This window comes from Oncorhynchus nerka, linkage group LG2 (genome assembly GCF_034236695.1).
Source record: "Oncorhynchus nerka isolate Pitt River linkage group LG2, Oner_Uvic_2.0, whole genome shotgun sequence".
NCBI classification, from domain to species: Eukaryota; Metazoa; Chordata; class Actinopteri; order Salmoniformes; family Salmonidae; genus Oncorhynchus; species Oncorhynchus nerka.
This window is the reverse complement of record NC_088397.1, coordinates 71,123,540-71,140,203: the sequence shown is the minus strand read 5'-3', so window position 1 is coordinate 71,140,203 and position 16,664 is coordinate 71,123,540. Positions and strand designations below refer to the sequence as shown.

The following is a 16,664-nucleotide window of genomic DNA, read 5'->3' as shown; positions in this document are numbered from 1 at the left end:
TAGAATAATAGTGAAGACATCAAAACAATTAAATAACACATATGGAATCATGTAGTAAACCAAGACAAGAGTAGCGACTGGACATGAAACAACAACCAATACTGCCTGGAGAATGGAACTAAGGGAGTGACATATAGGGGAGGTAATCAGAGAAGTGATGGAGTCCAGGTGTGTCATGAGGCGCAGGTGTGTGTTAACAGTGGTGCCAGGTGTGCGTAATGTTGGTAGTCAGACCCAGTGATTAGTAAACTGGCAGGAGTAGACATTATTTTTGACTCTTCAAAGTAGCCACCCTTTGCATTCTCTCAACCAGCTTCACCTGGAATGCTTTTCCAACAGTCTCGAAGGAGTTGTTGGCTGCTTTTCCTTCACTCTGTGGTCCAAATCATCTCAAACCATCTCAATTGGGTTGAGGTCGGGTGATTGTGGAGGCCGGGTCATCTGATGCAGCACTCCATCACTCTCCTTCTTGGTCAAATAGCCCTTATACAGCCTGGAGGTGTGTTGGGTAATTGTCCTGTTGAAAAACAAATGATAGTCCCACAAAGCGCAAACCAGATGGGATGGCTTATAGCTGCAGAATGCTGTGGTAGCCATGCTGGTTAAGTGTGCCTTGAATTCTAAATAAAATCACTGACGGTGTCACCAGCAAAGCACCCCCACACCTCCTCCTCCGTGCTTCATAGTGGGAACTACACATGCAGAGATGATCCATTCACCTAGACATGGCGATTGGAACCAAAAATCTCAAACTTTGACTTCCACTGGTCTAATGTCAATTGCTTGTGTTTCTTGGCCCAAGCAAGTCTCTTGTTCTTATTGATGTCCTTTAGTAATGCTTTCTTTGCAGCAATTTGACCATGAAGGCTTACTGCATTGACGTAACAGGCAGTCTCCTCGTGGAGTGCAATGAGAGGCAGGTGGTTATAGCCTTGGACTAGTTAACTGTAAGGTTGCAAGATTGAATCCCCTGAGCTGACAAGGTGAAAATCTGTCGTTCTGCCCCTGAACGAGGCAGTTAACACCCCGTTCCTAGGCCGTCATTGAAAATAAGAATGTGTTCATAACTGACTTATTTAAATAAAGATTAAATAAAAGGTCTAAAAATATATATATATATATATTTTAAATCGGTGTCCAAAAATAGATTTCCAATGGTTATGAAAACTTGAAATCGGCCCTAATTAATCGGCCACTCCGATTAATCGGTCGACCTCCAGTTGGGATGTGTCTGTTACTTGAACTCTGTAAAGCATTTATTTGGTCTGCAATTTCTGAGGCTGGTAACTAAGGCCAGCATTCCGGAGTCGCCTGTTCACATTGAGACTGGTGCTTTGCGGGTACTATTTAATGAAGCTGCCAGCTGAGGACTTGTGAGGCATCTGTTTCTTAAACTAGATCTCAAATGTACTTGTCCTCTTGCTCAGTTGTGCACCGGAGCCTCCCACTCTTTTCTATTCTGTTTAGAGCCAGTTTGCGCTGTTCTTTGAAGCGAGTAATACACAACGTTGTAAGAGATCTTCAGTTTCTTGTCAATGTCTCTCATTTTATAGCCTTAATTTCTCAGAACAATAATAGACTGATGAGTTTCAGAAGAAAGTTCTTTGTTTCTGGCCATTTTGAGCCTGTAATCAAACCCACAAATACTGATGCTCCAGTCTAAAGTTGAACAGTTTTATTGCTTCTTTAATCAGAACAACGTGCCTCTGTACGCCTATATAGATATTCTATTAATAAATCTGTTTCCAGCTACAATAGTAATTTATAACATTAACAATGTCTACACTGTATTTCTGATCAATTCGATGTTATTTTAATGGACCAAAAAAGCTTTTCTTTCAAAAACAAGGACATTTCTAAGTGACCCCAAACTTTTGAACGGTAGTATGTATATAATTAAAATATTAATATTATACAGTGGACACCTAAGCCTAAAGGCCTATGCATGCAATGCTCTGATGCAATTTAATATTAAAATCTCTGAAAGCTGACCCGTGAGGTGGACAATTGTTGTTTTAGGAAAGTTGCCAAAAAAAAGAAAAAAAAAAGAAAATAGGCTATGAAGTTTAGCATACACTCACTACACATCGAAACAAGTGTTTTTGTAATTTGTTATAGCTGTTAAGGACACGTAAATGTGGGTTATTTGACCAACATTACTCGGTTATTGATGGCGCTGATTGCGCCAGGTCAGATCTGAATGCATATGTATGTCTGGTAAATTAAAATCTTCCCTGTCATGTTGTTCGACGGCAAATTTTTCTAAAGGAAACTCAAATGGTATATTGTTTTTATGAAGATTTTAGAATATTGGTATGAAAATCTGTCGCCAATTGGGTGGAAACCTAGCTATAGACACCCTAAAGACTAGTCCAATGTCACTTCTTTATGCCTGCACATCAATATTTACCAACAGCCCCAAACATCTAAAGAATAAGCTACCAGCAAAACAAGCTTGTAAGAATTATAATTAAAATCCCCCCTCATACTCCGTTGGAAGTTGAGAATATTTTTGTCTATGTAAATGTTTTGTATTTACAGTGCATTCCGAGAGTAAAATCAGACCCCTTGACCTTTTCCACATTGTTACATTACAGCCTTATTCTAAAATTGATAAAATCTTTTTTCCCCTCATCAATCTACACACAATACCCCATAATGACAATGCAAAAACAGTTTTGGGATTTTTTGCTAATGTATTAAAAATACTGTAAGTATTCATACCCTTTACTCAGTACTTTGTCTAAGCACCTTTGGCAGTGATTACAGCCTGGAGTCTTCTTGGGTACTCTACAAGCTTGGTACAACTGTATTTGGGGTTTCTCCCATTCTTCTCTGCAGAGCCTCGCAATCTCTTTCAGGTTGGATGGGGAGCTTCGCTGCACAGCTATTTTCAGGTCTATCCAGAGATGTTCAGGCTCTGGCTGGACCACTCAAGAACATTCAGAGACTTGTCTCGAAGCCACTCCTGCGTTGTCTTGGCTATGTGCTTAGGGTCGTTGTCCTGTTGGAAGGTGAACTCTTGCCCCAGTCTGAGGTCCTGAGCACTCTGGAGCAGTCCCTGCCGCTGAAAAAAATCCCCACAGCATGATGCTGCTACCACCATGCTTCACCGTAGGGATGGTGCCAGGTTTCCTCCAGATGTGACGCTTGGCATTCAGACCAAAGAGTTCAATCTTGTTTCTTTAGTCATTTAGGTGCCTATTGACAAACTCCAAGTGGGCTGTCATGTGCATTTTACTGAGGTGTGGCTTCCAACTGGCCACTCTTCCATAAAGGTCTGATTGGTGGGGTGCTGCAGAGATGGTTGTCCTTCTGGAAGGTTCTTGGTCACCTCCCTGACCAAGGCCCTTCTCCCCCGATTGCGCAGTTTGGCCAGGCGGCCACTGTGCTCTTGGACCTTCAATGCTGCAAAAAAAAATATTGGTACCCTTCCCCAGAACTGTGCCTCGACACAATCCTGTCTAGGAGCTCTACGGACCATTCCTTCGACCTCACGGCTTGGTTTTTGCAATGATATGCACTTATTTTTCTATGGTATATTGGCGATCACACAATTTAATGTGCATCCCGCCACCTACTATGAGGGATGGAAACAGGATTCCTCCAAAAAACTAACAAAATAATTTACTAAATAAATAACTAGGCTCAATGAGAACCTGGGAAGGCAGGTCTTCCTGTACCAGTACCACTTGCAAGTCTTCCTGGAGTCCAAAACCTTTCTGCTGCAGCCACAATAATGGTCTAGTTTCTTCAACTTCTTTGAGACTTGCACTGTACAGTTTACAACTGTGGCAATGAACGCAACAAAATCCACCTTAACACACAGGGTCTCTTTTGTCTGGCAGCAAACATTTACTACCGGCTGCATCACTTGTTTTCGCAATTATTTTAAAACGCCTCACATAGATTTGATTGACCGCTCTAACTTTTGCCACCTCAATTTCCTTCACCCTTACAGGGCACTCCAGGAACTCAGGATCATGAAACCCACCACAATTGCAACACTGTCACCTTTCTACACACCTTTCTTCAGTATACTCTGTTCGTATGCACATACTTGAAACATGGTCAAATCCTTTACAATTCTTACACTGCAGTGGTTTGGGGACGAAAGCTCTTACATAACCAAGCTTCACATGCGTAGGTATTTGCTCTTTATCAAAAAACAACAGGACTGACTTTTCTTTTTCTCCATTCACCCAGCGGGTCAGACGCTGGGAACCAACCACACAATGAATTCTCTTCAGGTATTCAACTTGAACATTCGTCGTCACCCCTGAGATGACTCCTACTCTAAAGTTTAAAACTTCAATTGTCTGGATTCTTTTGAGGCCCACTGCAATCTCCAACTGTTCTTAATAAATACAATTTATAAAAAATATTGTCAGTCATGCCTTCTTTTGGGTATTTGAAGATATTCAAACCTGTCCCCCCCAATATTTTGTCAGTCACGCCAATCTTTTGGGTAGTCGAAGATATTCAAACCTGTCCCCCCCCCATTACTGTTGCTCTCTATAGCAGCCTTTTCCCAAGAAACACTGCTGAGCTTTGGAGCAGAACTTGATACATTGTTGTTCTCTGGTTCTTGAATCAAGGGTTTGAAGTAGACAGATTGACGAGCATAGATACAGACAAAAGGTTTATAGATCTTGTAGTGTCATACACTACACTGTGCTTATTTTTTAATTAGATTTACCTTATATTAGGTGAAACTAAATATGCACCCGCATCTTTTGGTTGCAATATGGTTTCCAGTGGTAGGCTTGTTAGAAATAAATTCAGATAAAAAATGTAAACAAATGTCTCCTTATGTCTCAAATTTATTACGGTAGGCCTATATAAGTATGCGCCTTACAGACTGGTGTTCTGACCTGACAGACTATCATTTTACAATGCAACATACTTACCAAGTCAAGAAGTTACCTAAAAGGAACACTTACATTAACACCACACATAAAAATGTCCCATACGATCTCCTTGAAAGTATCAATATACAGCCCCACAACAGGACATTTATACATTTTGGAAGAGCAAGGTACAGCTGAGCTGCATTGGCATATTTGGGAACCCACTTCTATGCTGAACACCAGTTGGTAGACTGAAATGTTTGCATGCCAAATAAAAGTTTGAGTGTGTGCGAGCTCCTTCTTTTGAGTCACATTATCCAGTGCATCTCTTTCCAATTCATTCCACAAGACATGCGTGACGTTTATTGTGTGTGTGTGTGTACGTACACGTGAGATTGCAACCAAATGTGTGACATCAATTGACTGGAATGAATTAAGACATACAGCACAGTAAAAGTCAATGTCATCCATGCACTGAATCATTGATTCTCCACATGGTAACAATTGACCAGTTTGGATCATTCTTTCCCTTTCTATCCCAAGAAAACGAGATAATTGTCACTGTTCCATTAGACTTTCTCGCCTGAGAGCAAATTAATAAATATAATGAAGTCTGGTTGCCGCTGCATGCTTTTGTTCCTCTGGTCAGGAGCTGGGATAGTTTACTGAGAGCAGGACCATGTTGTGCAGCAGAAGAGATGTCTCTGATTCTAGAAAGCACAGAAGGAGACCCATAAGACAAGGATAGTGAATACTATCTGAGATTCATGAGTGACAATTGGAAAATAAAGAATTAACATTCATGCCCCATCTGTGGAAGTATACACTTCTAAATATTAATGAAGCTGAAGTTATTACTACATTAAAACATGTTTGTGTGATAAATAAATTAAATGGCTACTTTCTGGTATAGGCTACTTCAAAGCATTCAACACCATTGTAGCTACGAAATTATATAATAATTATATTTTCATGAATCCCCAAGAACTGTGGAGTGTAATATCTGCAATTGCTATATAATAACCATATTTACCATGTCATTTCTTTTGTAAATACCAGGGCCCAGTTTCCTATAAGTATCTTAGACTTAAGTTCATCATTAGAATTTGATGGAGCATCGTTAAATCCTGACTGTTTCCCCAAAACCATCGTTGCTCAAGTTACACTTAAACCCTTGTTATTTACAGACTGCCTTATACCAATTGTAGAACAGCTAAGTGCGATGTTAAATGCTTTTTATGCCATTCCCCACCACTTCATAAACTGAAGGATTCCACTAAACATAGAATAAAGCTGTTGGTCTCTCTGTGACCGCCGATAACTTTGGAGCGAAGTTGCCTACAAATACATAGTTGCAATGTCTTTGAAATTATTACAAACAAGTAACAATTGTGAAAATGGCGCCGACAGATCGTGCAGCCGTGCTTCCAGTTCCTAGGCAACTTTGCAGTACTGTTTTTCTGTGTTATTGCTTACATTATTATCCCCAATTTGTGTGTTATTACATACAGCCGGGAATAACTTTTGGATATCAGAGAGGTGATAACTCACCAGCATTACAACCATTACAACCAGGAATATGACTTTCCCGAATCGGATACTTTGTTCGACCCCCCAGGGCAATTGAACTGATTCCAGAGGCTGATCCAAAACACCACCGGCAGAGAAGAGGTATTTGGAGTGGACTTCTAGGAGGTGCGCAGACAACCCACCGCTTCCCGAGTACATTACTCGCTAATGTTCAGTCTCTGGATAATAAAGTTGCGAGCATTTCCGCCCAGAGAGACAGATTGGAACACTGTTTCACAGAAACATGGCTCTCTCAGGATATACTGTCTGAGCCTGTACAATCAGTTGGGTTCTCAGTTCATCATGTATCTCTCCAGGAATAAGGGCAGGGGTGTATGTTTCATGATTAACCACTCATGGTGTGATTGTGATAACATACAGGAACTCAAGTCCTTCTGTTCACCCGACCTAGAACACCTCAAATGCCGAAGGTATTACCACGTCGCCGACACCGACGTCTTGCTTCCGGACAAGCTAAATATCCTCAAAGCGGGCAAAGAAGGTAACACAGTGCCACCGACACGGCCCTCTACCAAGGACTGTGGGCTCTCCTCCGTGGCCGACGTGAGTAAGACATTTAAGCATGTTAACCCTCGCAAGGCTGCTGGCCATTGTGTTTATGGACATATTCAATCTATCCCTATCCCAATCTGCTGTCCCCACATGCTTCAAGATGTCCAACATTGATTTCTTGGGTACAGGAACAAAGCTAACTGAACTAAATCACCCCGTAGCACTCACTTCTGTCATCATGAAGTGCTTTGAGACTAGTCAAGGATCACCTCTGACACCCCAGACCCACTTTAATTTGCTTACTGCCCCAATAGATCCACAGACGATGCAATCGCCATCACACTGTACCCTGCCCAACCCATCTGGACATGTGGTATACCCATGTAAGAATGCTGAGCTATAAATCAACACTATTGTACCCTCCAAGCTCATCATTAAGCTTGGGGCCCTGGGTCTGAACCCTGCCCTGTGCAACTGGGTCCTGGACTTCCTGACAGGCCATCCCCAGGTGGTGAAGGTAGGAAACAACACCTCCACTTCACTGATCCTCAACACGGGTGCCCCACAAGGGTGTGTGCTCAGCCCCCTCTTGTACTCAGTGTTCACCCATGACTGCGTGGCCACGCACGCCTCCAACAATCATCAAGTTTGCAGATGACAACAGTAGGCCTGATTACCAACAATGACGACACAGCCTACGGGGAGGTGGTGACGGTCCTGGGAGTGTAGTGCCAGAAAAATAACCTCTCACTCAATGTCAACAAAACCAAGGAGCTGATCATGGACTTCAGGAAACAGCAGAGGGAGCACCCCCCATCCACATCGACGGGACCGCAGTGGAGAAGGTGGAAAGCTTCAGGTTCCTCGGCATATACATCACCGACAAACTGAAATGATCCACCCACACAGACAGTGTGGTGAAGGCACAACAGCATCTCTTCAACCTCAGGAGGCTGAAGAAATTTGGCTTGGCACTTAAAGATAAACTTCTCCTTAATACAACCGCTGTGTCAGATTTAAAAAAAACTTTACCAGCTTTACTTTATGTCCAAATACCTCCTTTTTGTTTGCGCATTTAGTTCACTAATCCAAATGCACAAAGCACGGGCACGAAGTCCAGAAGAAAAGTGAAAAAAGTTCCATTAACCAGTTATGCATTAGGGGGTGCTATTAAAATTTTGGGATGAAAAACGTTCCCGTTTTAAACAAGATATTTTCACGAAAAGATGCTTGACTATACATATAATTGACAGCTTTGGAAAGAAAACTCTGACGTTTCCAAATCTGCAAAGATATTATCTGTGAGTGCCACAGAACTGATGCTACAGGCGAAACCAAGATGAAATTTCAACCTGGAAATGCCCCAGATTTGAGGCGCTTTGTTCCAATGTCTCCTTATATGGCTGTGAATGCGCAAGGAATGGGCCTACACTTTCTGTCGTTTCCCCAAGGTGTCTGCAGCATTGTGACGTATTTGTAGGCATATCATTGGAAGATTGACCATAAGAGACTACATTTACCAGGTGTCCGCTTGGTGTCCCCCTTCGAAATTATTGCGTAATCTCCAGCTGCATGCATTTTCCCATGTGGTTTAGAGGAGAAACCCAACTGCCAAGAATGACTTATCATCGAATAGATATGTGAAAAACACCTTGAGGATTGATTCTAAACAACGTTTGCCATGTTTCTGTCGATATTATGGAGTTAATTTGGAAAAAAGTTTGGCGTTTTGATGACTGAATTTTCGGGGGGTTTTCTCAGCCAAATGTGATGAACAAAACGGAGCGATTTCTCCTACACAAATAATCTTTTTGGAAAAACTGAACATTTGCTATCTAACTGAGAGTCTCCTCATTGAAAACATCCGAAGTTCTTCAAAGGTAAATGATTTTATTTGAATGCTTTTCTTGTTTTTGTGAAAATGTTGCCTGCTGAATGCTAGGCTTAATGCTATGCTAGCTATCAATACTCTTACACAAATGCTTGTTTCGCTATGGTTGAAAAGCATATTTTGAAAATCTGAGATGACAGTGTTGTTAAAAAAAGGCTAAGCTTGAGAGCCAATATATTTATTTAATTTAATTTGCGATTTTCATGAATAGTTAACGTTGCGTTATGCTAATGAGCTTGAGGCTATACTTAAGATCCCGGATACGGGATTGCTCGTCGCAACAGGTTAAAGTTAGTAGAAACATGTCAAATAATGTATATAATCAAGCTTTAGGATATTATCATAAATCTCCAATAATATTCCAACCGGACAATTCAGTTGTCATTAGAAAGGAAAAGGAATGACCGTCGTGCTCACGGCCACGCGCGAGACTAAACTAAAGGCTTTCAGCCTGACCACTTGTTGAAACAGCTCTTATTCGCTCCCCTTTCACAATAGAAGCCTGAAACAACTTTCTAAAGACTGTTGACATCTACTGGAAGCCTTAGTGCAATCTGACCCCATTTACACTGGATAGGCAACCACTTGAAAAACTACAAACCTCAGATTTCCCACTTCCTAGTTGGATATTGCTCAGGTTTTGCCTGCCATATGACTTCTGTTATACTCAGACATTCTTTTAACAGTTTTGGAAACTTTCAAGCATTTTCTATCCAAATCTACTAATTATATGCATATTCTAGCTTCTGGGCCTGAGTAACAGGTAGTTTACTCTGGGCACCTTATTCATCCAAGCTACTCAATACTGCCCCCCGTTCCCAAAGAAGTTAACCTCTCTGGGGTAGGGGGCAGTATTTTGACATCCAGATGAAAAGCATGCCCAAAGTAAACTGCCTGTTACTCAGGCCCAAAAGCTAGGATATGCATATAATTGATAGTGTTTTCTAAAGTTTCTAAAACTGTTAAAATTATGTCTGTGAGTATAACAGAACTGATATGGCAGGCGAAACCCTGAGGACATACTATTCTCTGTCTTTAAATTTTATCGTTTATTTGCATATTAGGATCCCTAAGATTTGATTATAAATGTTGTTTGACTTGTTTGGAAAAGTTTTAATAATGTTTGGGATTCATTTTGTTGCATTTTTGATGGAGGGAAACAGTGGATTATTGACTGAAGCGCATCAGCTAAACTGAGTTTATGGATATAAAGGACATTATCGAACAAAAGGACCATTTGTGATGTAACTGGGACCTTGGAGTGCCAACAGAAGAATATCAAAAGGTAAGGCATTTTTTTATATCGCCATTTCTGACATTTGTGTCGCACCTGCCTAGTTGAAATATGATTTTCATGTGTTTGTATGCGGGGTGCTGTCCTCAGATAATTGCATGGGTTGCTTTCACCATAAAGCCCTTTCAAAATCTGACACGGCGGCTGGATTAACAAGAAGTTAGGCTTTATTTTGATGTATAACATATTTTCAAGAATGTTAAATATTTGAATTTAGTATTTTTGAATTTCACGCTCTGCAATTTCGCTGGATGTTGGCCAGGTGGGACGCTACCGTCTCACATACCCTAGAGAGGTTAAAACCCTTACACTTTTAGATGCACAATTGAGAGCATCCTGTCGAACTGTATCGCCGCCTGGTACTGCACCGCCTGCAACCGCAGGGCTCTCCAGCCCAACACATCACCGGGGGGCAAACTACCTGCCCTCCAGGACACCTACAGCACCCGATGTCACAGGAAGGCCAAAAAAAATCAAGGACAACAACCACCCAAGCCACTGCCTGTTCACCCTGCTATCATCCAGAAGGCGAGGTTATCAAAGCTGGGACAGAGAGACTGAAAAACAGCTTCTATCTCAAGGCCATCAGACTGTTAAACAGTCATCAGTAGCACCTTAGAGGCTGCTGCCCTATATTCAGATTTGAATTCACTGGCCACTTTAATAATGTTTACATATTTTGCATTAATCATCTCATATGTATGTATATACTGTATCTTAGTCTATGCTGCTCTGACATTGCTCATCCAAATATTTATATATTCTTGATATATTATTGATTAAAAAGATGCTTCAAATCAAAACGACTGCATTAAAAGATACAGTATAGGCTACATAGGCCAATACATTTCAGTCATATTGAAATCAATTCTATTTCTATTTCGCAAATTGTAGGCTACACCAATTTTTATTTATTTAAGTGTGTAACAAAATGTGCGCAATGATGTGCCAAATCTGTGATATAGTACATTATTACAGGACAAGCATAAAAATAAGCTGCCTCAAAATTTGCAACCATATAAGTGGTCTCTCTTTAGGAGCTGATCCGCCATCTTTATTGTTAGAATAATTGCCATGTTAAGGTTAGATTTTAATGGAGAAAGCTGGTCTGAGAGAATCACCGTCTTTCGATCCTATCAGTATCGACACATGCGCCAACCAACGTTCTTTCTGCACAGTGTTTTGGGAAACGCATGTTACATCTTCAGCTGTTGTAGGAACGATGCTTCGTTAAAACCCTCGTAGGCCTAGGTTCCATCGCTATCGGGAAACCGGGCCCAGGTCAATAGCATAATACTGTATAGCAGGTGCACTGTGAAAGCCAGGATGTGCCATGATAAAAATAGAGTGTATAGAGCAAACTGGCATTGTGAACCAAGCGGTCATAAATATGACAGCAAGCAATCCCCAGTGTGTAAAACAGATCTGGGTTCAAATACTTTTTGAAGTCTTTCAAATATATTTGAGTGATTGCTTTAGCCCGCCTTGAGTGCCACGGGAGGGGTTTGCACTTTAGTGACAATTCTGTTGGTTCCATCGCGGCAGGCAAGCTCAATTGAAAACCCAAAATATATGAAATTATTTAAAATAGTATTTGAACCCAAGTCTGCCTGTAAGTAAAATGTGTCAGACCTGTGAGCTGGGTAGACAGCTGAAGCCACTGGAGGAGCCACTCTCGACACTGGCTAGTGGTGAGGCTACTGGGATTGAGACCCCGCAGATAGCAGGCCTGGGGAAGTGGAGTGAGGAAGAGAAGTAGTGCATCACGCTTAAGATAAAACATTTCCCTTGTAAATGTATAATTCTGACTTACCAAAGATTATAATGTATGTTTATTTTTATGCCATAAACCATACACTGGAGCATCAGCTAGCAGTTCCAACTGCTCTCTTTTTTAGACTATAGTGCTACACCCGAGTTGTAGGTTTGCTTACTGCATCGGACACATCTACTGAATACAAATTCTGCTTTGAGTAAAGGCATTTGCTAATTGATTTCTATCTAAAAATGACAGTGTTGAGACCCCTGACTTCTCCGATTATCACTTGCTATTCCACTTCAACCCATTTGTATAGAGAGAGTACCGTATTGACTTTATTTAGATCTATAAATGGCAGTCTTGAGATGGGATTATATGGAGGGGTTGTGGGGAACCTGACCTCTCTAATCTCTGCGTCAGTGAGTTGTCCCTGTCCCAGTGTGTCTAGAGCCTGATCCAAGTAAAGCAGGTCCAGGGCTTTGGCCCTCAGCCGTTGCCGGAGCAGGAACCCAGGGAGCCAGGGGTTCAGCAAGAGGTGGGAGCACAGCAGCCTCTGAGGGAACAATGGAATTAGAAGAGGATAAGAATATAGGAGGGGGGAAAGAAATGGAAATAGGAAGCATGGGGAAAAATAAAGACCAGGAAAGAAAGGGAAGTGTAGAGGAATAAATGGGGAGAAAGAGTGAGAAAGACACCTGTCAGATGAATCATCCATGTGAATTGAATCCCCAAACAAATCAAAAATAGTTAAAATAACCTGAAGCATATTGTGAAACCTAAGACCAAACACAGATTAAACTAAACTATTTTTATACAGGGATGACCCTCACCCTCCTAATCTGCTCTCTCCAAGTTTCTTATAAAACACAATTGCATAACAATATGAAACGCGATGTTCTTTACAAGCAGAGGCCCACTCTGAAATAAACACCAAAAAGCCTTACCATGTGACCAGAGTCCATGCCTGTTAATCCCAGTGGTTGTCCAGAAAACACGCCTCTCACTGCACTGATGTCTTTCACACTGGGGTGAGCCCCACTCTGCACCTGCATAACAAACATTTAAAATCACCCCTCCCATTCTGCAGATACACACCAACTGGACCAGGCAGGACAGGTTCAACTGCACTCTCCACACAAAAAACACCCACTTACAGTCTTGTACTCTCATAACACAAAAGGCCTCAACCAATTGCCGGTGTGGGAAGTTATCACACTGTATTATTAGCATGATATGGGTGTGGACCTTTCCCTTTAGCCATTAACACAATTTCTCACTGATCATCTATGTAATGATAATTAGTAAACACAGAATTGTATAGCTGGGATAACCTTTAGATGATCTGTAATATTTACATACACTGACAGTCTGGTTATGCATTTCAAAATTGTGATGAATCATTACCTACAGTATAGGCCTAGAATAAAATAAATGCATGGCAACTGTTTGAAATGTCCGTGTTCAATTAACAAACATGCTCAGAGTTTAAAGAGTTAAATGATGAACCTTGCTGATAAGAGTAAGCAGATGGCTGCGGAGGGTCCACTCTTTGATGTGAGGTATTGACCAGGCCACACCCTTCAGGATGTTCTCACGGTGTCGGCATCTCTGCTCGTGGTACAACCTCTGGAAGTCCTGCTGCTGCTGCGGAGTCCACAGGTGACGAATCAGGAGCTGCCTAGGGAACAGGCACCTACCAAGGAGGGGACACATATCAGATTAGAGGTTGGAGGTAACCCATCATTCACCATTCATTTAATACCCCCCCAAAAAAGGCATTTTGGAAGCATGCACGACTCCCCTAGAATTGACTTAATTTGCACTCTTTTCAATCACTCTTAAAACTGTTAGCAAATGATAGTCAATATCAGGTTGGTTGATTCACAACAACTCACATAAGAGTGAAAACCAAAATGATGGCAAAAGGCGGGATAGATATTATCACCAGGGGAATGGCTTTTATCATGTCTTTGCGAAACTGCAAGAAAAAGAGAGAGACGTACAGACAGAAAGAGAGCATTACATTTGAATATTTTATCAAGTTCTCTGCTGTAGAGTTTATGACAGTCATAAACTGCCTCTATGATATGTGCATCCCAAATGGTACTGTATTTCCTATAGTGAACTACTTTTGACTAGAGGCCCTAGTAAAAAGTAGTGCACTATGAAGGGGATACAGTGCCATTTGGGACACAGTCAATGTGTCTACTGCACAAAATGTATGGCTGCCAGGGTGGAACTGCAAAGTGTGACTCACTGACCAGAATGATGGTCTCCATCTCACGGTAGGGCAGCTCTTTGAGTGAAACATCTTGAGTGAGCATTTTCATCCTTATTCTCTTCGTTTCCCTCACATCGTGTACCATGAGCCGAAATCCTGAACACATAAACACATTGCAAAAATGTTTCATGGTATTGCCTCAAAGAAAAACACATACACTTTGGGCAGCACAATCTAGCGGGAAAGGGGCTATTCAATTCCAAATGGAAAATGTTCCAGCTGTAGACCGTCTATGGAGAAGTTGCACTGAGGTAGCTTGGTTGTTGCGTAGGGTTGCTTGCAACCTATGCATGCAACCTATGCATGCAAGTAATAATACATTATTTCTTGGGGGTGCTAAGCCTGTTTTTGAAGGGGCTTCAGCACCATCAAACCCCTCCCTGGAGCTGCCCATGAGAAGTTGTCAGTTAGGCATTAGAGGGTGTAATTTTGGTTAGGGGGTACTTACCTTTCACAAAGGTGGTATAAAGGATGTAGAGGCGGGGGAATCGATGTTCAAGGAATTTCTCATACCTCTCACTGGCTCTCTGAAATATGCCTAGTCTGCCCTGAGATAACGAGTAGTGCCTGCAGGATAATACACTGTACAAGAGAGAGGGATATCAGATTTAGAGACAAATTACATTAAAAATACCTTGTGACATTGTGTTTTTGTTAGTCTCTCCCCCCCCCCATCATCCCAGTGTTCATCAAATAACTTGGTTCTGGGTTTCAAGATTATGTTTTTGTATATATCCCATGTGATGTTTTGTATGAGGACAGGGAAGAGTTTAGTTTGGGACACCTACGCCTATAAAGGTTTCAGTGGGAATGTAATAGATTTCTGTTGACAATAGTCTTAACCTCTGGATGCAGCTTAACCTCTGGATGCAGCATAATGTGCTAGCCCGCAGGAGGATTGCAGGCTTACTTTCAATCCCTAGACACTGATTTAACCCACAAATGTCACCTAAAAATCAGGGAAAGGATTAACACTTTGGATGTGGTTATATGTTGTGAAATATGATGACTTTGCTGACTGACAGTGGTCTTTGCTCTTTCAGGTGCACCTGCCGCCGGGAGAAAAAAAAAAAATCACTACATTTGGTTACATTGTCACCGTTTAACAATCCCGTTCTCAGGCATAAGTGGCATAACTGTCCGTTCTGCTTGTTAGTCACTCAATTAGCCCATGTCAGCTGACATTTTATAGATAGCTGGCTAGACTAACTTACCTAGCAATCGATTTTGTTTGTCACTTTAAAATCACATATCATAATAACATGGCATAAGTCATGGAAAACCGTGTAGAAAGCAGGAAATTTGCTTTACATCCCATGGCAAAATGTGTAAAATTACAGGAAATTTGTTCACTCTGCCCCATGGGAAAAAAAGAATAGAATTGCAGAAAATGTTATCTACCTCCATGGCGAGGCGCCGCGCCCCCCGCTTACCAAAATGGTTTCCACTAACGTTAGCTTCTATAGGCAGTCAGATTTCATACACAAAAACTAAATGAGCACATCAAAAATAATTCATTTTTTTGTCTCAATACGGTTAGGCTTAGCCATAAAGTTAGTGTGGTTAAGGTTAGGTTTAACATATAATTTAATTAGATATAAAAGACCAGAGTTCATGCCTTTGTGGCTATAGAAGCTAACGTTAGTACCGACCACCAGAAACTGACGAGAAGGCTGCATGCCAACGCTGTTAGCGACATTGTTTATTTCGCGTGCTTTGCAACATTAGAATGATCACGGTTAGCTCTAGCTGGAAGGACCAGAAAGAATAACCAACGACAATTACCGACAAAGCATTTCGAGTAGGCTAGCTACTCTCCATCTTCCAGTGACATTCGCGTTATTCAGTACCTTAATCTTGAGTAGGCTAATATTGGAGTGTATGTCGACACGGTTGAGATCCCTTGAAATGGATAACTGCATCGTATTATCGTTGTAACACAGCATTGGACCCCTCTCTTGCACAGCGCCATGGTGGTTTTTACACTGCAGAGTGCGTCAATAAGGCGTGAGTGCGTCAATAGGCGTGTTTTGCATCGGCCTCCCGGTCGACTCAAAAGTACAGTATTTACGCGCTTGTTGTAATTAGTAGGATTCAGTGTTTCGCCATTCAAAAGTGATTGTCTTCATTGGGAAGGCTTTAATTCATTTCAAGGCGCTTTATTGGCATGGGAAACATGTTAACATTGCCAAAGCAAGTGAAGTAGATAATATACAAAAGTGAAACAACCAATAAAAATGAACAGTAAACATTACACACTCAGAAGTTCCAAACGAATAAAGACATTTCAAATGTCATATTATGTTTAAATACAGTGTTGTAATGATGTGCAAATGGTTAAAGTACAAAAGGGAAAATAAATAAACATAAATATGGGTTGTATTTACAATGGTGTTTGTTCTTCACTGGTTGCCCTTTTCTTGTAGCAACAGGTCACACATCCTGCTGCTGTGATGGCACACTGGTATTTCACCCAGTAGATATGGGAGTTTACCAAAATCTTTTTT

General features: G+C 41.4%; 1 protein-coding gene across 2 annotated transcripts; it reads right to left on the bottom strand.

The window, feature by feature from the left end:
• Nucleotides 1-4,805: 4,805 nt before the first annotated feature.
• On the bottom strand, nt 4,806-16,180 carry LOC115141426 (LETM1 domain-containing protein 1-like). Of its 2 annotated transcripts, none has more exons than XM_029680269.2 (9): nt 16,008-16,180; nt 14,606-14,739; nt 14,138-14,253; nt 13,772-13,854; nt 13,383-13,569; nt 12,821-12,922; nt 12,277-12,429; nt 11,750-11,846; nt 4,806-5,560 (listed from the first exon to the last, which is right to left on the bottom strand). In XM_029680269.2, exons 1-9 carry the CDS (start codon nt 16,127-16,129, stop codon nt 5,496-5,498), a joined length of 1,059 nt encoding a protein of 352 aa, XP_029536129.1. In that variant the 5' UTR covers nt 16,130-16,180; the 3' UTR covers nt 4,806-5,495. The 2 variants fall into 2 exon arrangements, with proteins under 2 accessions (XP_029536129.1, XP_029536140.1); XM_029680280.2 differs by lacking the exon at nt 16,008-16,180 and adding an exon at nt 15,943-15,999.
• Nucleotides 16,181-16,664: the final 484 nt, after the last annotated feature.